Genomic DNA, 23,655 nt, shown 5'->3' with positions numbered 1-23,655 from the left:
CAGCAGGGTCCACGGGACAGGGACCCATGTCCGCTCCCCTGTTTCATTCCCCACCAGCGTGATAGATGGAGACAGTGATGAGGAACAGAGAGGAAAGCCTCTTGGAAGGAGCCTCTTGGGCAGGTCACTGGCCAGTCAGGCCAAGTGACCTTTGCCCTCTGGGAGCTATCACTGGTCTTGCTTGTGTGACCAGTTTCCCACTGTTTCCCAAGCCAAGCTCAGCAGCTCCACACCTCAGGTGGGCCCACCTCCTCGTAGGCTGAGGAAGGAGCTCTGGAGATAGATCAAGTCTCGAGGCTTTTATGCATCATAGGAGCCCCTGAGAGGCCGTGGAAGGTGGGGTGGGGGTCCCACATGTGCTCATGATTATTTGTTTTTCTAAATGGCAATTTCTCACCCATGCAGTTCTGAAAATAATTTCAAGGTGCTTGTATCTAGAGGTCTCGGTTAAAAACCCAGTATTGGAGAAACGGAAGAGAAAACTGCACAGGACAATCAGGGAGGGCATTGGCAGCACGGGCATTTATCTTCTCTGTTGTCTTCCCTGCATGTTTCGTATCATGAAGATATTACTCATAAGATGGGAAACGCAAAACAAAAAAACCCATCTTTTTAAAAAACCCGTTTATCTCCCCTGTCTTGAAATGGCACCTTTGATACGATGTTACGGAATCTTAATTTCCTCTGTATAGTCATTGATTTGCCAGCATTTCTTTTAATTCCAGCCTGTATTCCACTGCAAGTGGATCATTTCAAAATCCCGGTGTCCTTTGTCCTCTGCGACCGTCCCTACATAGTTAGCCTCTGAGACGTGTTCTGTCACAGCACCCTCTTGCCCGCCTGTTTCTGCTTTCACGGCCTGAATATTACTTCTCAGCGACGCCGTGCCCTTCCTCGCTCTTTGTGGAGGTCCTTTGAAGTCGCCGTGTATTCTGGAGAGGAGCGTGGCGGCACCCAGAAATGAGAGGTGGCCCCGTGGAGGCTGCCGGCCTACGCGGCGTGAGGGGAAAGCCGAAAGCCCAGATGGGCCCTTGTGTGGACAGCGATCGGAGGGAAGCAGGAGAACATCTGGAAGGAATGGCCACTCCCTGAACTCCCATGTTTCCTCCTAAATACCAGCCAGCTGCAGGGGTCAGAGAAGCGGGAGGGAGCTGGCGAGGGGGCCTCCAGCTGCCCTCCAGCCCCACTGTCACTGCGGCCAGCTCTTTGGTGTTGCCTGTGTGTAGCCCGCACCGTGGGGAGGACACCGGAGGCCTGGGTTCGCTGGGCCGCAACCTAGGACACCGAGGGCAACTGGGCCAAAGCTTCGAGGAGCCCCACATGTACCCGAAACTGACGGTCCAGCGCCTGGCTCCTCAGTGTGATCCCTGGCCAACTGCGTGGGCCTCACCCAGGAACCTTCGAGAATGCAGAATCTCAGGCCCCACCCCAGACCGGCCGAACTACAGCCCCCGTCTGCAAATAGCCACAGTAACGCGAGGACAGGAGTTGAAGTAGGAGTTTGGAAGCTTCCACAGAAAGCTGAGATGGCTGGGCCACCTGAGCTTGCTTTCGTATGTCGTTTTTCCCCATTTCATTTTCTAGTAACTCATTTCGATTGTGTTTTATTTTTAAAAAATTGGTTCAAGGTAGATTGGAAACGAAGGGGGGAAGCCAGTCCTTTGTCAGACAGGTGCAGAAGCACGCACGGGCTGTGGATGCCAGTTCGTACCGGGAAATGGCTGGAGGTTTGGGAAACAAGCCAGCCTGGGGCCAGGGAGAGAGGGGCTGGCTTTGAGGATGGTACCGACAAGACCACAGGGGACAGAGAACGTTCTGGAAGGGCCGTGCTAGGAAGGCCCTGGGGTTGCTGTCGCAGCAGAGAGAAGATGGAACCCCTGTCTGTGGTGACCTGACGTGCTGTGGCCACATTTGGCCCTGGAATTCAGTGGGCAGGTACTGGGGGTCCTCCTAGAAGACAGTGTGGCGGCTCTGGTCCACCTGCAAACCCTCAGAGCCTCTCCACTTCTGTCACTTCCTGGCATCCATCTCTTCTCTCAAAAAAGAGCCAGTACCCAGCCTCAGCCCGATTCTGGAAGTCGTGGGTCACTGGGATGGTGGCTGTGTGACTGCACGGTACAGCTGTTGGCACACCTGCTGGCAGTTCTCAGAGCCGGAGCTGCATGGTCCCCACTTCCATCTAGGACCTCATGACACAGGCAGGGGGACCCAGGCAGGTGTGACTGAGAGCCCCCTGCCAGCGGGGGTTCTGCAGGGCACAGTGGAGACACACTCAAGATACGGGGACTGATAAGCCCGAGCTCAGACCGCAGCCAGCCGGTGTTGGCTCATGAGGGCCCAGTGTGCGGATGTCTGCCCGTCGGCTCCATGGTCCGTGACGTCGCACTGGTGCCTTCAGATCGGCCACGCTGGGCGTGAGCACAGACGCCGCAAAGCTGGCCTCTTGCCTTCTGTTGGGAAGCCGGCCGTTAGCCTTTACCAGAGCACCCCTGAACCTCCCAGGGCTACCTCGGCCTCAGTTTCCCTGTCTGCAAAATGGGGATGATGGTAACCGTGGTGGTGGCGGTGACTCTGGTTAGGATATAGGTCTGAATGGGTGCAAACAGACCCCAAATAATGAGGATTTAGACAATTGACAAGTGTATTTCGCTCTCACTTGAGAGGCTGAGTGGGTCCTGTCACCCTCACCCGGGGCTCATCCTCGCCAGGCACCAGCCTAGCTTCTGCTCTGTCTTGTCCCCGGTTGGGGAGACTCTGTCTCTTCGGGGACGGAAGGCTGCATGTGAGCCCCTGTGGGTGCTGTCTGCCCTGAATCTGCTGCTTCCAAAACACCCCTTTCCTGAGGCAGTGTGTGGCTCAGGTCTCACTGATGGAGTGGAAGGAAAGGGGGTGTGGCTTTCGGGGGTTGGGGGTGGGGATTGGTGAACATGTTAAAATCCTGTCCTTCTGCACCCGGAACCACGAGGTGGAGTCACAGACGGACGGACCATAAAGGCCCCCCGCAGACACGGCTGATGACGACCATGGTAATCATGTCGTGATGAGAGCTCCAGACAGAGTGAGCTTTTCCGTGGACTCACTCATTTGCTCCCACAGCCGCCCCGAGAGGCAGGTGCACTATTATGCACGTTGATCAGAGGGGCAAGTCAGACTGGCAGGTGGTCAGGACACGTCCAGACTCCAGCAGCTTTCACAGAGGTGATACCCGACGCCTGCAGAGGGACGCACACAGTGGGTTCACGGAGGACAGAGGTGCTCGCTGCCTGCCTGGTGCCCCTCCTGAGCACGGCTTCAGTCCCAGCACCCCCCGCCCCCCACTATTTGCCCTTCAAGGCACTCGCTTAGATTTGTGGGTAATTTCTCACACCACCATTAAAAACAACTGTTTTCAGAAAGCACATAGTATTTCCTGCAGGAAATCACAGTTCAAAATCAAATATAATTGCCACCTCGTGCCGTTTGCCGTTGTTCCTTCTCTACTCGGAGCTCAGCACCCTGGAGGCTCCCCACGTGGGCGGCTCTTAGCCTCGGGCTGCCTGTGCTCCTTCCTCCCCCTTCCTTCCCTGCTAGCATTTCTGTGGACGCCTGGCGCCAGGCACCGGGCTAGACCCTGTGGCCTCCAAGTGGAGAACGAGATAAACTCCATCCTCTTCTCTCGGACTTTAAAATGTACTGGGGAAGCCTGCCGATTAAGCGAGTTTAGAAACAGTGGTGGTTAACTTGTTCCGAGCCCTGGCTCTGTGCCAGGTACCGGGCTCCAGGGTTCACATCCACCAGCGGGGCGGTGGTGCTTGTCCTTACGCTCGTGCTTACCACCCTGTGCCCATTGCCATGTAGAAACTTCTAGATCATAGGGTTCAGAGCAGTCAGGTGAGCTGCACAAGGCCATGCTGTTTGGGAATAACAGAGCTGCCGTCGGCCGTGATCCCTCCTCCCTGCAGGGCCCAAGGGCTCAGTCGTGCCCAGAACATCCCTGTGTCCTGTTTCCAGCCAGGGAGCCCTGGGGGTTACTGGAGGGTCCCTCTTGCCATAACCGCGGCCACGCCTTACCCCTCATCAGACGGCTCTGAGAGCCCGCAGATCTATTACTTTCATTGACGACTCTGGCAGAAACAGCTGTGTTTGAGCAAGGGAACGAGCTCTTTCCAGAATGGTGGCATGGCATAGCAGGAGGCCGGGCAGACGGGTGTGGCTCCAGCCTCCTCTCTGAGAAGTGAGCAGGTCCCGCAGCCTCCAGCCTGCTGCTCCTGCATCGGATTCGGGCTTTCTCCACGTAGCCCCTGCTGCTCGCGACAGGTGATTCTCAGCCCTGGCCGCATGTCACAATCGCCGGATAAATGACAACTCCCCAGGTCACTTCGATGGACCTCCAAGTTGAGAACCACTGTTAAGACCACGCTATCTCCCAAAAACCCAATCTGGCCCTCCACCTGCTGCAAGTAAACGTCTACTGAACAACACTCCCGTTGGTTTGCACAGTGTCTGCGGCTGCTTATGGACCACAAGGCCAGTCGAATAGTTGTGACGGAGAAGCCTCATGTCTTTCCTATCCAGGCCTTTACCAGAATAGTTTGCCAACACCCGGACTAGGCAGTGATGCACCCTGCCAACCTTCTTAATTAACATTCCCTGGTCTAGAACTTTGCACATTAAGTTATGATTATTTATGTGAACAGGTGTGAGCTTCTGGAGGCAGAGCCTGAGTCCTCCCTGTGTCCCCAAGCCCAGCACAGGCCTCACCTGGGCCTCCAGCATTTGTTCACTCATTGGCAGGTGTTCTTTGATATGTTAACTATTGAACTTTGGGCTTCTTGGCCACAAGGTCTGGGTGACCAGGGAGGGGGAGGGACCAGACCAGGCGGGGCTGCTTCTCTCCTTAAACACCAGCTCCTTTGCTCACTGGCCCCTCTCCCCGGGGTTGAGACTCCCAAGGGAGGGGTTGATCTCAGAAGATAAGAAGTCCTGAGAACTGGGAGCCTGGGGTGGATCCAGTAATCAGTCCAAAGTTAAGGCTGCAAGGCCTGTCCAAGGCAGGGCGGGCATCTGTTGACAGAGGCCCTGGACATGGCCAGGCAGATGGCACTCCGGGACAGGGATGGGCTCAGTTAACTGGTCCAGCCTCCATCCAGTGTTTGCAGTTTCAGGATTGGTGGGACTCTAGTCTTGATTACCTCTGGGGCTGGGGAGCCCAGTACCTCGCCAGATACACACATAGCAGTACTTGCAAGAGTGCCCCTAAGTGTCTGTCAGTAGGGGATTGAATAGTAACTATTCTTTCACATACAATACGAGGGAAAAGGCGTGTGAGATTTATGTGTACTGACATGGAAAGATGCTGGAAATGTGCGGGTAAGAAAAAAGCCAGGTTGCAAAAGCATGTTTCATTTGAGGCTGTATATGTTTAAAAAAAAGTTTTAATTCTGAAAAGATAAACACCAAACTCCTAGCAGTGGCGATGCCACCAGAGGGAGGTGTCATTATAAGGGGACTTCTGCTCTGTGAGTGGGAGGTGGGTTTTTTTTTTTTTTTAAACAAGCCAGTGCTATCAGGAAAATAACAAAGATGTTTCTACTAAAAGATGAAAAAAAAATAAAAAGACATCTTTCCTTCTATGGAACCTTCCCACTGCACCAGCCATCTACGCCACGTACCTGCCTTCCCACGGCTTCAGCGCTTAGGGCTTTGTTCTGCCGTCTGGGACCACCCAGGCCGGAGAAGACACTTGTAAAAAACCCCGCTGTGTTCAGAGTTTGCTCGCTGGGACGCGCAGGCCTAGCCCCTGGGTACAGACGGCGTGGGCAGTCTCGGGCGGCGTTCTACAATGCTTGTCATTGCCTGCCTCGTGTGCCAGCCGTCTTCCTCCTGGACCAGAGGCTCTGAGGGCAGAGACTAGGAGGTTGACATTTCCGCGGCGCACAGAGCATCTGGAGTAAACGGCCCGGAGCAGGTCCTCGGATATTCCTGGTGAATGAGTGAGGGAGCAGGCTGAGGGGGCCAGAAGGCTCATGCCTGAGTATTTCTCTCCCTTCCCTTAGGCATCTGGCATTGCTTGCTTGTCCTCCGTCACCTTCCCCCGTGTCTCCTCCAGCCCCACGCTCTGGACCCAGCTGGGGTACTCGAAATAAGACGCGAGGGGAAGGACCAGAAAACAGGGGTGGGGCATTTGCCTGGGCGGGGACTGAGACTTCCCTGCACGAGAGAACAGAGGATATCCATGCAAAGAAGAGGCGGGTGGAGAAACGCAAAGCAAGTAGAAGGCAAAGAGGAGTTGAGAGAAGATCTAAGAACGTGCGCGGCCACGGATAAGGAATTGGGAATACTTGCAGCATTCTTTAGCAGATATAGTGGTGATGGGCATTGTTTCTGCTTCTGGGGACCAGACTGGGTTCCTCTAAAGGGGATACACGCCAGGACTGGACCGTGTGGAGCTCTGAGATGTGTTCGGGTTACACGGGGGCGAGCGCGGTGTGGGAACATGGCCCTACCCATTCCCCGGGCCCGGTCGGTGGCGGGATGAGAGCCAGGGTTTAGGTCTGCAGCTGCCACCACTCAGACCCTTGTCTGCTTGGCATCCCCTGCCACCCCCATTTCCAGCCTCCTCTGGAACTGCGGTGATCTTGAGATGCCAGAGAAGGAAGCCACACGTGTCGGTGGCAAGGAGCCACCTTCCAACCTTCTGCGTCAGAAGTCAGGAGACGGGGGCTTTGTGTCGATGCAGAAATGCCCTGAGGAAGTGTTTTCATTTAGTTAAGAAAAGTGACACAGCTAATAGGCGTCCATTGCCCCTAAATCAGAGAATAGATGTAAGCAAAAAGAAGGTTCCGGATGGAATCCCTATCTCCTCATTATCTAGGGTTAGTTTCTGTTGGCCTTTTGGTATATATTATGGCAAATGATCTTTTGTGCATATCAGCGTATAATTTTTAAATCAAACCGTGCGTTGTCTTTTGTAATTTAGCATTTGCACATAATTGCACATCTTTTTCTGAGGACACGTGGGTTTGCGTCCCTGTTCTGCCTCTGACTTCTTAGCTGCATGACACTACTGGTCCCATTAGCTTCCGGTGCCTCAGTTTCTCCATCGACAGGACGGAGATCACGGCACCCATCTAGCAGGGTTGCGGTAAGGCTCCGTGCGGCGGCGATAGCACGGGTTACTCAGTGTTCCCGAAGGGAAAAGACTGTACTTTTTTTTCAGGTCCTGGGTCTCTGCCAGCTCAGCTTGCTCTTTCTTACACAGGCTTTTGGGTCCTTTTCTTTCCAGGATCGAGAAGGGGGATGGGCATGAGGAGGAGGACCTGCGCTTAGATTGTCGCCACGAGAGATATGCTGCTCGTAAGTGACCTCGTCGGTAGGAGCCCGCGCCGTCCGGGGAGAGGGGACCCTGGAGATGAGCCAGGCCAACCTCTCCCTGCACCCCTGGTTGCTCCCACAGACACACACTGCAGATGGGGAAACTGAGGCTGGCATCTTGTAGCCAGTCGCCTGCACCCAGCAGCCAAGGGTTGCTTAGAAAGCGAGGGGGACGTTGGGCGCTTCAGGGCAGGCAGGCGAGCCACAGCTCGAGTCCCGGCAGTGGTGGCCGTTGGCCAGAAGGGGGAACAGCTCCGGGGTCCAACTAGCCAAGTCGGGAGTGACAGTGGATGAGATTTGTTCAGGCACAGAGGCTCCTGGCAGCTTGGAGGGCGTCGCCTTCATACGCCTCACGGTGGGGGACGCCGCAGGCAGAATCTAGGGCACCCGCTAGGAAAACAGATGCCTGGACCAGAAAGCAAAGGGAGGTGAAAGGAGAGAAAGGGCCTTGCTCCCCCCAGAAAAAGAAAGAGTTGACATGAGATTTAAAGTGAAAATGGCAGAAGCTCAGCCCAGCTCAACTCAGCCTGCGGAAGGCCCGCCAGGGGCTCCCCGCGTCTCCTCCCTCCCAAGGGCTTTTCATGCCTGACCTCCTGTGCATGCTGACCCCCAGCCCCGACAGCTGCGACCACGAGCTGCGTTGTGCAGGTGAGGAATTCAGCCTCAGACAGGTGGGGTAGCGAGCCCAAGGTCACACAGCTCTGCCACTCGTGGCAGTGCAGTTCCAGCAGATGCCGTCCGTCCCGCCCGTGTCTCCGGGACCTTGTGCGAAGCTCCAGTGCCTTCCAGCGGCCAGGATCCGCATCTCCGTGCCTGGGGGCCTCTCCCACCTGCACTCACAGAAGCAGAGAGGGCTGGGGAGCAGAAACCCCTCCAAGGGGCTCGGGAGGCACATAATAGGGACGAAGACTGAGAATGCTGGCGTGTTCGAGCGTCACTGGCTCCTGCTTGGGCCCGAGCCTCCCCACGCTCCCTGAAGAATGGGCAGGGCAACCCTGGGTGGAAGGAGGCCCTGGGGCTTGTCTTGGGGACAGGGAAGCCCAATCCCCGAAGCCCAAGGGTGAAGAAAGAGTTGAAGGGACCCTGTCTGGCTCTAAGAGCAAGCCCTGGAATTAATGAGGACACCCAGGGCCGGGGGACCTGCAGAAGCCCTCCACCTGCAGCCCGCCTCCCCCGGCCCTCACCCCTGCCCTGGCACCCACTTCATCTGCCAAGCAGCATTCCCTCACGAAAGGAGCATCCCGTGCACTCGCATGCAGGTCAACAGCCTGCAGAAAATCCATCTCTCATTCCCTCGAAGACACAGCCATGAGTGAGCGAGAGGAGACCGAGGCCTCCGCCTTGTGGGGCTCACCGGTGGGGGGGCGGGGGGGGGCGGAGAAAGAAGTGACTCAGACACAAACCAGACAATCTCAGGTACAGACAGGAGCTCAGAGGGCGCAGGTGAAGGTAGGAGAATGGGGCGGGCTCCTTGACAGCCGCCTCTCTGACCGGAGCCTGAAGAACGAGAGCCAGCCGGGTAAAGGCCCTTCCAGGCGGAGGCTTGCAAGTGTGGGACACTCCCCAAGGCAGGGGGCAGCCAGGACTGGAGGCTGGTGTGGCTGGGAGCAGGGACAGCAGTGGGGAGGCAGGCGATGGGGCCGGAGGGGCGCAGGGGCACGGGAAGGGGGGGGCCGACTGTGCAGTGGGGAGCCCAGGGGCATTTTGAGCAGAGAGGAGACTTATCCAGATTGTTTATATGTATCTGTGTATCTATCTATACCTTTAATCTGTACTCAGACCTGTATTACCTATCTGTCTCTCTCCATATCTGTATCTCTCCGTCCAGCCATAGCCATCCATCTGCACTGTGGAGAAAGGGTCAGAGGGGAGCAGGACCAGAGGCCAGCCAAGCAGCTTAGATGCTGTTGTAGTCACTCCCAGGAGAGATGATGGTGGCCTGACCTTCCGCAATGAAGATGAAAGTGGGTGGGTTCAAGACCTGTCTGCCGGAAGAATTGTCAGGATGTCTTCATCCGGGTTCTTCCAGAGACAGATCCAGAGATAAGGACCCAGCAGCAGCCAGCACCCATTTGTGTGATCCCAGAGGACACACGTAGGAGTGGGGGAGGTAGCCTAAGCAGGGAGAGGCAGGCGTCTGTACAGGACACAGTGTGGAGGCAACCTCCCTGAACCCCGCTGGGGGGCTGGGGCAGCCAGTGCAGAGTGACCGTATCCGAGTTACCGCCCCAGACAAGCCCGCCGCTCTGCTCGGGCACAGACGTTGCTGGGCTGGGGGTGCGCGGCCGGCATTCCTCTGGGGTGGGGTGGAGGTCAGCAGCCTGCTTCGTCGAGGGGCAGCCTGGCAACAGTGTGTCTGGAGAGGGCGGGTTGGTGCGGCCGTGCTGCTTTGTCTGGCTGTGGTTGGACAGTCTTGCAGAGTTGGGAAGGGTGGACAGCTGAAGCTAGGTCCTTTGGGGAGCATGCTTGGGCGGGGAGAGCCGGTGAAGCCGCCAGATCCCAATGCACTGCCCAGGGGCTCACACAGGAGCCGCGGAAGGTGGCAGGGAAGGGGCTGTGGAGGGCCGTCGGCGGCCCCCAGAGGTTTACCAGATCCCCGCTTCTCAGGAAGAAAGCAGCCTCAGATCCCACAGCGCCTCTGCCAGGTGTGCCTTTTATCAGCTAGCCAGGCTGCCGGGGATGCTGTCTTTCCCCCGGGGCCCGCAGAGGCGCTGGGGACTCGTTTATCACCAGCAAGGGAAAGATCCCGTCTGCTCTCAGAGGAGTTGGCTTTGGTCACTTGAGTTGCCCCTAAGGTGGCTGCTCCTGTGGCCACGGGAAAGCCATTTAATCAACACGTGGTTACGAAAGATGCTTCTCTGGCCTGGGACCCGGGCTGTGTTCTGGAACATGGGGGTGAGCAAGGTGTGTTCCTGGACTGGGGGCTCCCGAGCATGGCTGTCCTGTGCAGCCAGAGCTGAAGTGGGGTCCGTGCAGGCGCTGTGACAAGCAGAGGAGTGGCGCCCCCATCTGGCTCGCGGTGAGGGCGAGGTGCCGGAGAGGGAGGGGGGTCCTTGGCCAGGGGTGACCCGACTTGGTAGAATCCTACAGAGATACTGATTCCTGGACTCGATTACAAGAACAGCCAACGAGAGCTCAGTCCCACCAGGTCTGCTGATCATACCTCATCCTGGTGTGTGTTCTGACGACTTTTCATTTGTCCGCTTATTTAATCCTAAACATAACCCATTTTACAGGCAGGGCAAGTGAGGCCCAACGCGCGGTAGAGCCGGGATTTGCATCCAGCCTGTCCGGCCCCAGAGCTTGAACCCTGGGCCCCCAGGGCAAGCTGTTGCATGCCAGTGGGTGGCCCCCGAGATGGGTGCAGCCATCTACCAGGCGCCGGGCGGGGTCCAGGGACTCGGGGCCCAGCCCCATGTGGACGAGGTCCTCACAGACCTTGTGGGCTAGAAAAGCAGCCCGATCAGGCCATCTAGGGAAATAGCACCATCTCCAGAATGCAGCCTCTTAGCTGCTAGTGGGGTTTTGGCCAAGAAAATATTTTGGAAATGCCTGGTCGAGTTTTGCAATATTTCTGCACCGAACAGCTGCTCGGATTTTGTGGTGGGCTGACTTGCGGGCAGGAGGAGCGGGGGAGGAGGAATGTCAGCAAGCCCACATTATTAAAGGCTTACTGTGTGCGGGTCTCTGCTCAGCCGTTGACAGCCCTGGGAAGGAGGGAGGATGACTCTTCTGTGGGGATGGAAAGAGTAAGGAGCTGGAAGGCACCCTGACTTGCTGGGATCTCTGGTCCCCTGGGGGATATAGCCCGGCTCAGTTGTCTGTCTTCTCCCTTCTTCTGGGTACAAGGCCATTGCTGTTCTGGCCTCCCAAACCCCACCCTCAGCTCCTCTCCCTCTCCCTTCTCTCGTTTGGCCCCAGCCCCCTGACCTTTCTCTTTCTAGAAAATGGAAAACATCCCCTCACAGGACCTTTGTACTTGCTACTCTCTCTGCCCGGACTGCTGTCCCTCTATATCCTTGCATAGCTGGCTTTGTCTCACCTTGAAGTCTCAGCCAGAAGACCACTTCCTTGGAGAAGCTTCCCCTGACTGCACCTGCTTCCCTCTCTGTCCTCGTTATCACCTTGTTGTCTTTCCTTCATAGCACCTGTCCCTCTCTGAAATTATTTTTTATATTTACGTCCTTGGTTTTTGTTTGGTGGCCTCTCCCAACTGGGTTCCAGGAGAACAGGCCCCGTCTTGTTCGCGTCTGTGTTCTGAGAGCCCAGAACAGTGCATTGCACACAGCAGGTGCTCAGTTGCTGCCTCCAAGTTTCTCCCACCATTTCCCACTAGAGCAGCCACTTTTCCACAAACCAGTACATGAACTTTTGGTATCTTAACTGCTCTGGAAGTCGCTGTTTTTTCTTGGGCTACTGTGATATGGATTCTGCCACAATTTCTTTTTCCCGAGGAAAGAGTTTGCTTTTGAAACTTGCCTTTGGGGCTTTGCTGTGCCACCAGCTAGCTCAGGAGCACATCAGATGTGACATTTGATAGAGGTGATGCTGCCATCTGGTCCAGGTGTCTGCATCTTCCTTTTGGGGGCAACTGGGGCTTGCAGCTGATTGCAGCTGTCAAGTTCAATGCCCAAGACAAGCTTTTGATTTTGCCAGGTGTGTCTGTAAGGCCGGGCGGGGTTGGGCAAGAGGCTCTCACTCGCCGGGTACAGAGGTGGCTTCTGGGAGCTCCATCGAGCTGGGTCTCCGCCGCCGCTGCCCTCAGAATAGCAGAGGGAATTTCAAGGAAGCCTTCCCTGGGTCCAGAAGAGCTTGGCATTTTTATTAGATCAGAATCACAACCAGTAGAGTACTGCTCAAGTCTGCTTCCTTTATTAAAATGGAAACAGACAGTATTTCTGAAATACATATGGATGCTAACTCCCTGGGCACCCAGGTGGGGATGCGGCTCGGAGACATCCGAGACCCGGGGCCTGGGGGCTGAGAGATCGAGGCCAGTGTTCACATCAGAATCACCTGGGGGGCTCCCTAACATGCGGATTGCCGGGCCCCGTCTCTGAGTTCCTGGCTCCAGAGGGCTGGGGTGGGGCCTGGGGATCTGCATTCCTAATGGGTCCCGAGAGACGCTGTTTCTGCTGCTCTGCGGACCAGCTTCTGAGCAGTATTTGGCCCCGAGCCAGTACTTGTCCCTCTGAAGCTGCGACCAGGAGCAAATCTGCAGTTTGTCCCTTGCTTGGGCTCTTCGGTGGCTTCTGGGTGGAAACGGGTGCTTTTAGGGCCAACTCCTCTTCAATCCATCCTCCTAAGACAGTTTTGATGCTGTCTCCCCAGCCCCCTCCTCCTAGTTCCCCAGGCTCCTGTGGTGGCCCCCCTGGCGCGTGTCAGACTCTGTGTTGACCCGTCCCGCACATGCCCACAGAGGCCCTCTTGCCCCCCTCCCATCCCCGCTTATTTCCCAGTCACCCACTGCTCTCGGGACCCTTCTCTGCTAACTGTCCCCCCACTAGAATGGAGACGTTGTGGGGACAGGGGCCTTGTCACCACAGCTGTGTGAGCCCCAGGGCCTAGCCTGCAGTCCGTCGGTCGTCAGCACGTTTCCCAGGAATGATTTAGCTCACTTAGTCTTCCTGCAGTAGTTGCCCTGACGACCATTTCCATTTTACGGGGAAAGACACTTGGGGTCAGAGAAACAAGGTCGTTTGTCCTGGGTCACAAATCCGGGCGACTTGCTGTGCTTTTGTTCTTCTCTATGACGGTTTTCTGCCCAGAAACACTTGGGGGCAGTTGTTAAAATACAGATTTCCCTGGAGATTCCAATTCCTCGGTTTGGGGCCGGGCCCAGGGGTCTGCATCCGGTAAGTCTGCTGCTACAGTCCCCCAGACGCAGGATGAACCCCGTCCCCCTGAGGGGGCTGCTGGGGCCCTTTCCCCGCCGGCACCCAGCAACTCGGGCCACCAAAGTCCCCCACCCTTCATCCTGCCAGCCGCGTGTGCCCTACTTTCCAGCCACACAGACCTTCTCGCTTCCCCCAGCCGCCAGCAGTGCCAGGTTTTTCACACCTCCTGAAAACCTCATTTACCTGCCAAGAACCCATTTCACACGCTGTTCCTTCTGCCTGAAAAGACCTGCTCCCTTCCTCCGCTGGGCAAGAAACAAACCCTACTTGTGCAATTGTGAGCTTCACAGTGCTTTCCAAGTCTAGTTCAAATGTCCGGGGGATGGCAGCCAGCCCGCCCTTCCCCCTCCGCCAGAAGTGGCCATGTTCATCTCTGCATTGTCCTGTCCTGGGGCTCACATCCATAAGGTGGGATTTTGTGGTGGTTACAAGCCCGGCCTTTGGAGGCTGCCTGGGTTCAAATGCAGCAATGAGACTGTGGACAAATGACTTAACCTGTCTGGGCCTCGCTTTCCTCGTCTGTAAAATGGGCATAGTAATGGCATCTCATTCCGATTTCTGAGGATTAACTGGGTCAGTGCACATGAGGCGCAGTGAATGGCTCCTACCACACTCTAAGGGCTGTAGACACGTGTGCTTATGTCATCCCCACATGTATGTGTCTGTTTCCCTCACTAGCGCTGGCAGGTGTCTCAGTCCTGTCTGTAGACCCAGCACCCGCTGTGGAGGCTGACACACAGTAGGTGCCCAACAAATGTTTCATAAGAGAATGAAGGAATCCGTGGTCCTGGGAGAGGTGGCAGGTTAAGTGGCCTCAACCTGATCCCAAGTGCGGAAAACAGAGGAGGAGCACGGCATGGCCCAGCAGTGGGGGGGCCCCAGCAGACGGACTCCAGAGAGGACAAGAATGCGGCTCCCATTTGATCTCCTAAGACAAGCTGCGCCCAAGGTAGACCACGAAACCCAGCCTCCCCTCCACATGGATCTCCCACACATACCTGATCTTCTTCCCAAATCCTTGTTCGTTCATTTAACGGATCCACATTGTCAGCCGTGTGCCTGGAATTGTGTGAGGTGCTGGGGACACAGCAATGAAGAGCAGCACGGCTGGTCTGTGTCCCCACGTTACCCACAGCCTAGTAGGGGAAACTGGGAGCAATTGAGTAAATGGCTGTTACCAAATATGCCGGAGTCTCTGAAGTGCCCTCAGGATACAGATCTAAGAACAAGGTTGACTTGGAGAAGCAGCCATAGGGCCCTCGCCAGGGTGGGGCCATTTTAGGAGTGGAAAAGGGACAATGGTGTCACTAGCTGAAGGGTCTCCAAAGCCAGACACCTCAGCGCCAGCCTCCATTCATTTCTCCATCACTCCCCTCAGCCTGTCTCTTTCTAGAGGAAAGAGTTTGAGGTGGGGCAGCTAGACAGTAGGCTCTGGCTGGGCCCGCCAGTCCTCAAGAGAGGCCGTCAGCACCTCGGACAGCGGATGTGGGGGGAGGGCAGGGGGTGAGGCGTTCATCTGCCTCTCCCGTGCCAGGCCCGGCTGGGCTGCTGTGGGGTCAGAAACGCCAATACCAGCCACTTGCCCACGGTCATCAATTCCTTTACCAGCTTCGGAGCGCCTTGGACAAGTTACATCCCCTGTAAGTGCCCCCATTTCCCCTTTGACACGTTTGCCGTGGCACTGGCAGACTTGGCTTTCAAGGGCCCTTCCAACTCAGTGAATCCATTCCGGAACACAGGATGTGACTGCACGCAATTCAGCAGAGCTGAGAGCTGATCCTCTGGGGTCTTGGTGCTCTGGGGGAGTTCATGACAGTGATTTCCCACCGAACAATGGAGAAATGAGGACAGAAGAGACAGGACATTAAATGTGTTCATGTTCATTTGGGCCAAATACTCTGCTGAGCCTGGTTGCTTCCAAGGGAATTGAACACACAGCACTTGCTATCAACCCTCTGAGTGGCACCTTGGACAGATCTCTTCCTACCCTTGGGCTGTGGCTCCCCAGCTGTGAAGAGAGGTGGTTGAATCCAACCCCCTCTCGTGCAGGCATTTTGCTATTTCCACATCGATCTGAAGTCGGATAGCGACGGACTTTTAGCAGGGGACCTGCTGGGCCTGCTGAACCCTTTGTAACTCACATCCATTGCATGTTCAGAGAGGAAAAGGTACTTGTCAGCAGTCACACAGCTTTAAAAAAAAGACAAGACTGGCACAGCTTGTAAGCATTGCAGCCTGGATTTGAACCTTTGACTGTAAGATGGCAATTACAGTTTTCCCCCTAAGCCTGTATCCACAAGAGAAGAGACTGACCAAGGAGCACAGAACCTCAGAATAGGGAGGACAGGCAGAGCTCATTCTCCAAGCTTAGGAATTACTCCATCCTCCTCCTGCATGGTTTCTTTATTTGTTCTCAGGGCTCGCTGTGTGCCTGGCCAGGTGCTGGGGGCCAAGGCTCTGGGATGAAAGCACACCCAGTCCCTGACTGCCCTGGGTCCCCAGGTTAGGTGTGGAGACCCTCACAACATGGAGTGACAAGCCAGGGAGAGAGAGACGAGCAGCGTGTCGTGAGGTCACGGCGGGGAGCGAGGCCTGTGCCTGTGAGGTCGTGGGATGCTTCCCAGAGGGGGAGCATTGGAAAGACAAGTGGGGGACTCAGTAGCCAGGCAACAGCAGGGAAGGGCATCAGGCTGAGGGACCAGAATGTGCAAAGCCATGGCACAGAGTCATGGAACAAGGATGCAGGTTGGGAAGTAGAGTCAGAGCTCAGCCTGAGAGATGCTACTTGGCCCACGGATGGTTTTAAATGTTTTTAAAGCCTCAGTGGTCAGTATTGAAAAGCTAGGAGATTTGATCTCAAAATTCTAATTTTCAGTTTCTCTGAACTTTTTGGAAGATCTGAGCCCACATTCTCCATGGCAACAGTTGGCCAGAGCTGAAGAATGGCTGCTTCTGGCTCCTTTGCCCATTTATGTCATTTGGTTGGGCTTCATAGACATTTTGAGGTGGTATTCTCCAATCTACAGCATCAGATGCTCCCTTTACCCTGTCCCCCCCCACCGTCCCCCCGCTAGTGACTAGCCTGGAAGTAAAGATACTGGAAGATGGGAAGTGAGCGGGGGTCGTGGTGGCCTGGGGGGCTCTCCTTAGGCAGGAGGACGGAGCTCCCTACCGTCTGCTGTAAATGGCTCTGGGCCCCAAGCCCCTCCCGGGAGGCTGAAGAAGAAAGGCGGGGCCCAGTCCTCAGCGACGAATCCACCTCTGGATCCAGGGGACCAGCAGCCTGATTTTACCTCAAGAGGAAGGATAGGGATCATGGCCTCTCCTTTTCCTTCAAAATGCATGATCCCTCTCTGTCTATTCCAGCAGACTCTCTGGGGTTCGGCCTGTTGGCGACGGTGAGAGCAGCTACGATCACTTTTAAATATTCATTTAGAAAAACAATCAAACCTTTCTGCACATCAAATATTTGCCTCTAGATTTTTTTTTTTTTAAATCCAAACACCTATATCTTGGCAGCATTCACTTCCAAAGAATGCAACTGTTTCGGTGGCTGGGGCCAAAACAGACCTTTTTCCCGAGGCCAAATGGTTCCAGAATGTTTGCCAAATATTTCCCACCTTTTAAAAATACAGTAAAATTAGCAAAGCAGTAACATTAAAGAATATTAAAAACAGAAAAAAGTCAAAGCACAAAACCCCGCAACCACCACCCCACCCCCCCCCCGTAATTGGCACAACGATCCTCCCCTTTGCCCGTGGCCTTCCAGCCTTTGCTGTGAGGAGGACTTTCCCAACAGAGCTGCTTTGGGAGTGGAGGAAGGGTTATGAGCTGTCTGTCTGTAGAGGTGTGCAAGCGAGAGCTTGGCTTCAGGAATTCCCACCTCAGTGGGGGTTGCTACTTGGAGCCTGTCTGATCCATCATGGGGCATCTGTCAAGCCGTCGTTGTCCTCGGCGCGTGGTCTGATGGGGGCCAAGCCGGGGACTGCCACTGGGGTGCGTGCTGCAAGATGAGGGAAGCAGCCCAGGGCCTCAAAGAGATGTGGGGGGGCTTCCTGGAGGCGGGGAGACATGAGCTGGGCCTTGAGGGTTTGAGTCACAGGGGGTGCTGGGACATGGTAGCAGGTCTCAATGTGGGGATGGACGTGGTTCCGGCGGGTCAGAGACACTGGGGAGGCGTTTGAGCGAAGGCAGGGAGCAGGCTTCTGAGAATCCAGGGAAAGAGGGGTGAGCGTGTTGGGTGAGGACCAGCTCCCAGCCTTCCGCTCGCCCGGGCCCCTGGAGCAGCGGGCAGTGGAAGGAGGTGGTGGAGTCCCTGCCGTGGGCCAGCGAGCTGCTCGGAGTCACTTGGGCACAACCACGCACTCACGCTCGGTCCCTGGGGTCACACAGGGACTGGGGCCAGGAGTTGCATACTTGTCCTTCTAACCCTCCCCCAGCTCCTTGAACCTGTGGAGACACAGTGTCACTTGGGGAAGCCTGGCGGGGCAGTGGGTGGGTAGGTGGAGAGGCGGTCCGGGCTGGCTGGGGGAGGGGTGGCTGGGGAGCCAGGTGGGCAGGGGAGCGAGAGGGGCAGGAGGGTGGAGCGCTGGTGGCTGGGTGCACGGTGGGGGGTCAGGGATGTGGCAGCAGGTTGGGAAGTGGGCAGGTGGGCAGGTGAGGTGGGGGGTGGGCGAGCGGGAGGCTAGGTGGTTGTTTCTGGTTGCTGGTAGGTGGGGCTGTGGGAGGTCAGCTGCTGAGGTGTTAATGGGTCTGGAGGGGGCTGGGTGGTGTGTGGACAGGTGTGGGAGGCGCAAGAGTGGGTTTGGGACTGTGGGTGGGAAGAGCGTGTCCGAGCGGGGTGGTGGGCACACTGGTGGGTGGGGAGTGGATGGCGGTGTTGGCGGGTGTACGTCCGGGTGGGTGGGTGATGGGGACACGGGCTGGTGAGCTGGTGAGTGAGGTGGTAGGTAGAGAGCCGGGTGTGGGTTGATAGGTGGGTGGGCAGTGGGTGCGTGGATGGAGGAAGGCAGCCGTCCGTACTGACCACCCCGTCTCTTGGCAGGACACCATCCACACATGGGGGATTCCTGGCCCCGGAGCTCTGCCCAGGAGGTGCCAGAGCTGAACCGCCAGTGCTGGGTCCTGGGGCACTGGGTGTGACTGAGACCCAGCGTGGCCCCCAGACCTCAGGCTGTCATTGGAACCGGCCCCCGCCAGAAGATCGCTGGTCTGGTGCCCCTGGAAAGCTGGCCTGTGTGCTGTGAACTCAGCCAGCCTGTGTGGGAGACACAGGCCTGCCCTTCCCACCGCCGCCTGGGGCTCAGGGCCCTGGACATGGAGCCGGGGTGGTCTGGGGAAATGCACAGGGCTGCACATGGCGACTTTGGGACAGCAACTCCTGACTCTTGTCACCATCACACGCAGCGCCCTGTCCGGTGCAGCTGGGATGCCATGAAAGACACGGCCGTTGGCCACGGAAAGCCGGCCGGGAAGTTCAGGGGGTGTTTGGCGGCACGGAGCCCTGCACGAGGCAGGGAGCAGGTGGGGCTTCCTGGCGCTGGCACCATAGAGGGGGGCACACAGCAGGCACACAGCAGGGGCACAATAAATGCTTGTTGAACCTGTTTTCTTGCTATGTGTGGAGGCCAGTTGCTCTCTGGGCTGTGGCTGCCCCCCACGGCCCCATCCTGTCGGGTCCTCAAGGAGCCTGAAGGTGAGACAGGCTGAGTGTGCTGGGGTCAGGGCCAGACACTGAGGTGCTAGAAGGATGGAGCCCAGAGTAGAAGCTGGGTCTGGGAGGTCGGGGTCAGGGCAGAGCCAGGCTGGCAGGCTGCCTTGGATTCCAGAGGGTGGGCAAGGTAGGTATGGGACAGGCAGGTGGGAAATTTGGGAGACAGGCCCTCAAGCCCAGGCCCTAAGCTGCCCTGACTCCATGGGGACCCTTGACCTTATTTCTAGAGCTACTTTTACATTGAGTCCTGGGGCTTAGGTGCCTGGGGAAGCATCCCTATTATAAAGATGAGGGCACTTAGGGTCACAGAGATGAAGTAACTTGCCCAAGATCACGGAGCTAGTGAATGGCAGAGATGGTCAGAACCAGAACTTAAAGAAGTCTCATCCCTTTTCAGAAGGATTTCTAGAGCTTTCCCCCGAGTAGAGAATGTTCTTCATCCTTCCATAAGTCCGTCCATTATCCATCCTCCATTATCTGCCCATCATCTATCCATCCATCATCCACCTGTCTATCCATCCTCTATCATCCGTCCGTCCGTCCATCCATCCATCCATCATCCATCCATCCATCCTCCACTTACCAAATGTCGTCCCTCCTTGTATCAGATGTCTGTCCATCTTCCTTCTGTGCATGACCCCTCCTCATTATTTAACTATCCGCGTATCCATCTACCCGATGCCACAGTTCATTGTGCTCCTACTATGTGCCAAGCACTGCAGTAGCATATGGAGCCCTCCAGACGGGTGTCTGTCCTCACAGATGGGTGTGACAGAGAACTAGACAGACGGTTGTTGTACCGTGTGTGACGTGCTTGGTGTGCGGCTCTGGGGCCAGGCAGCCTGGGTTTATGTTCCAGTTCCTCCACTTGAGACCTTAGGCAAGTGACCTAACCTCTCTGTGCCTCATCTCCATGGGCGCATGGAGATAATCCTTACACCTACCTCTTAACAGCTGTCCTGAGGGCTAACTGAGCTGCTGGACGTATGGGATTTAGAACAGAGCCTGGCACCCAGTGCTTGTTGGTGTTTGCTCTTGATGGGGAAAGTCGGGGGCTGCGGGACGCCCATAGGCAGCACCTGCTGGGGGAGGGAGGCGGCGGTGGTCAGGAGAGCTCCTTTGGGAAAAAGATACTGAAGCCAAGACGTGAAGGTTGTCTAGCTGTCAGGCAAGAGGAGAGGAGCAAGAAAGTGGGAACATTCTAGGAACCGTACAACAGTCTAGACAGCAGGTGTGGAGAGAAGGGAGGGCCGTCAGGGTGAGAAATCCAGCTCAGACGAGAGGAGGTCAGGGGAGCCAGGCCAGAGGGACGCGAAGCCTCCCTAGGAAGATTGGACTTCATCCTGGGGCCGCCCCGCTGTGCCTTCTAGGAGGATTTCTGCCTCCGTATCCCTCCCAAGCTCAGACGGAGAGAAGCGGGTGGTCTGGTTCGCACAGTGGCCGCAGGGATGGGGCAACGAGGGCAGATTCAGGAGCTAGTCATGAGCTAGTCAATAGACTGACATGGAAGGGAAAGCTGGCAGAGGTTCTCAGATTCCAGGCTGGGGCAGGGGCGGGTCCAGGCAGCTTGAGTCTCAGGTGTCCGGGGTCACCACGCGGATCTGTGGGCTCATCATCACGCATGCGTTCATTAACCCAGTGATTCATTCATCCATTTTCCAGTCAGTCCGTAAATATTGTGCACCTACTGTGTGGGGCGGGAGATGGGGCTGGGAGGGGGAGTGGGGTCCCCTGACAAAGACCTCGATCGTCAGGACAGGGAGTGTGGGCTCTGGCCCCCGGGCAGGACGTGGGCTGGGCTCCCTGGGCACCAGGCGTCCTGGGGCTCTTTCTCCTCAGCCGGGGCCCTTCTGTAGTTGGCGGCTGGACCACCCACGTCCAGGAGATGATTTTCATTGACACGTGGGCAAAATTTTAATCTATTTTAATAGTTGTGTTTATGTAAACGTGTATTAGGAAACAATGTGTAACGGGCACATTAGTGTCATGATTTCACCGACGCTATCACTTAGGACGAAACCAAAATAGGCATTTCAGTAAAAAGACAAAGAGCTGGCTTGAAGAAAAATATTCAATAAATAATCGTGCAAGTGGTACGTGGTTGTGGTCTGCGGACGGCTCAGGTAAAGGCCTTACTTATCCCCTGCACAAGCCCACCCACCCGTCCTCCTGTCCCTCTGGGCACCTGTCGGGCAGAGGGGGAGCCCCAGCTGTCTTTCCGCCTCACGGAGCTGGCAGCAAGAAGGCTGCTCGTTAGGTGAGAGGACGCGCTGCCCGGCAGGCCTGGGCCTGGTCCCAGTGGCTCCCTACTGAGTGTAACTGGGAGGGTGGTCTTCACGCGGGGAGCAAACGCCGCGGTCGGCCTGCCTCTGGGAGGAGGGAAGACCGCCTGGGCTGAAGGCAGGGGGTGCCTGGGTCCCCGCGCCCAGTGTCCCTGTAGCCATGCTCCCCGGGCTCCCGCGCCCACACCGGCCCAGCAAGCCCGAGTTAGCGCTCGGTGCCAAGTGTGCGCCCACGGGCCCCGAGCACACGTTCCCAGGGCGGGAGCTGGTCCTGGACGCGCACTGGCCCTGGGTTGGCTCACACCGCCTCCTCTCCCCAGGTGCAGGGGCCGTGGGGGCCCAAGCTAAGGGTAATGGGCAGGTCCAGGCCGCAGGAAGTCGTGGGGCTGACCTCCGCCTTCGGCTGGTGGCCGTGATGAGCCGTCGTCCCTGCCGCCCTCACCAAAGCCAGCTTCTCCCGGCCACACGCTTGTCTCCCTCAGGTAATGGAAAGGTCAGCTTGACTCATGGGTGTCCATTTGCCGCAGCCAGGCCTGACTTGTCACGCTGGGGACTTGTCACACTTCATCCCCTGGGAGGAAGTGAGGACAGAGGAAAGCCTCAGAGGCCGTGGAGTTCATTCAAATCTTGAGACCACCACAGACCTGCAGCGGGCCCCATTCATCCACGAACCACGGGAGCCGCCATGGCGAGTCAGGAGGACACGATCTTCACCCTCGTGGAGTTCGTATTCCCGTGAGGAGACAGAGACCACTCAAATCATTCAAACAACAGCAGTATCACTCCAAGCATGAGAAGTGCTATGTAAGCGAACCAAGGGAAGGCCTGATTTACACTGGAATGTTGAGGGTGGCCTCTCAGGAAGGGCCATGAAGCAGGGACTGAAGGAAGCAGCAAGGGAGTATGGGTAGCAGCCACAGCATATGCAAAGGCCCTGGGGTTGAGAGGACTGTTGTGTGTGGCACTATGACAGGACCCAGTGCTTGGAGCTCAAGGCGAGGGCATGAAGTCTGCTGCTGAGCCATTGGTCTTCAGGGGTCAGAGCCGGTGGGGTCTGTGGGTGATGGCCAGGAGTGCGGCCTTTGCCTGGAAGGCCACAGGGAACCATGGCCACGAGGGTTTTTAGAGGAGGACACAGCAAGTTCCTCCTGGTTGTGTGGGGGGAAGGCCTGGGAGATGGGGTGCAAGGCAGAGGCAGGATGACCAGAGAGGGGGCTGTGGCAGGTCCTGCTGGGAGACGGTGGGGGCTTAGGCTGCGGGGGCACCAGGGATGAGATACGTCGTCCCAGTGCGGCTCAGGAGTGGGTGAAGGCACGAGGGACACCTGGGCTCGGCTGGCTGTTTTCTGAGGCTCCTGTCTGGGCTTTGATGCTGTACAGATGGGGACACCATGGGCCATTTGGGGCCACGAGGGGAACCAGGGAAAGCGTCATCTGAGTGGATGAATTAGGAAAGCACCTGACCTCAACCCCCAGGAGATGCGGCCCGGGACACACGGCTTGGGGGGGCTGGAGTTCAGCGCCCCTCACCCCTCACTCCGGGGCTGTGGCCAGTGACAGATCGCACCACCGCACCAGTGGACGGCCCCGCCGCGGGACTGAGGACAAACTCAGCCCAGCTGGGGACCATCAGTCATGAGGAAAAACCAATCTCCTCTGCGTGGGATTTACTGCCTGGACGGACAGGAAATCCCGGAGCGGGACCTCTGCCCTGTCCCCAGCACAGCCCAGCCCGCGACACCCCGGTAATTGCTTTTGGGGTCACATTTCATCCTGGACTGACACCGGCTGAGCCTCTGCCTTATGGGAGACCAGTGGCCAGGCTGACGCTGCCAGGACGGGCTGGGATGTGGGGGCTGGGGGGTCCCTGGGATTCCAGGGGGAGCGGGAAGGGGCTTCTGTGCAGGAGAAGTTCCACTGTATGAGGCCGAGCTGGCGAGCCCCTGCACCAACCCCCTCCCCTCCTTGGACCCTCCCAATCCCCCAGGGAATGGCCAGGGTGAGTGTGGGTGTCCTGGGGGTGCAGAGGCTGAGACCTCCACCTGTGCTCTAAGGCCAGCGCCCCTTGTGGCCCAATGAGCTCCAGCTAGCGGAGGCTGGGAGGTCGTCCAAAGGTCAGGAGGGGCAGGTGGAAGGCGGGGCCGGGTTGCTCCGGGGATGAGTCCAGCTCAGCCGCAAGGGCACTCTTTCCTTCTGGAAGCCTCCGTGTGCACACCTGGGGTTGGATCGCAGGCACGTGTGCTCGCTCCACTTCAGGCAGGGCTGTGGAGGGGACACAGGTGAGGGGCGCAGGCGGGGCCTGAGGCAGAGGGGCCGTGGGGAACCCGGCAGCCGAGAGTAACGGGGACCAGAGCAGAGAAACAGGGACTTGTCCAGACCCGGGTGGGATCAGGAGCCTCCGAAGGGCATAT

At 57.1% G+C, this 23,655-nt stretch overlaps 1 protein-coding gene across 1 annotated transcript in view; it reads left to right on the top strand.

Annotated features, from left to right (window-relative positions):
* Window positions 1–18,850, top strand: part of GSG1L (GSG1 like) — a 205,187-nt gene extending 186,337 nt beyond the window's left edge. The window contains exons 6-7 of the mRNA XM_026515663.4: window positions 7,265–7,335; window positions 18,295–18,850. Of these exons, the coding sequence (XP_026371448.2) occupies window positions 7,265–7,335; window positions 18,295–18,392 (169 nt within the window). The 3' untranslated portion in view covers window positions 18,393–18,850. The remainder of the gene's footprint in view (window positions 1–7,264; window positions 7,336–18,294) is intronic.
* The last annotated feature ends 4,805 nt before the right edge of the window (window positions 18,851–23,655 follow it).

This window comes from Ursus arctos, unplaced genomic scaffold (genome assembly GCF_023065955.2).
Source record: "Ursus arctos isolate Adak ecotype North America unplaced genomic scaffold, UrsArc2.0 scaffold_2, whole genome shotgun sequence".
In the NCBI taxonomy this organism is placed as follows: Eukaryota; Metazoa; Chordata; class Mammalia; order Carnivora; family Ursidae; genus Ursus; species Ursus arctos.
This window is presented reverse-complemented; position numbering and strand designations above follow the sequence as displayed.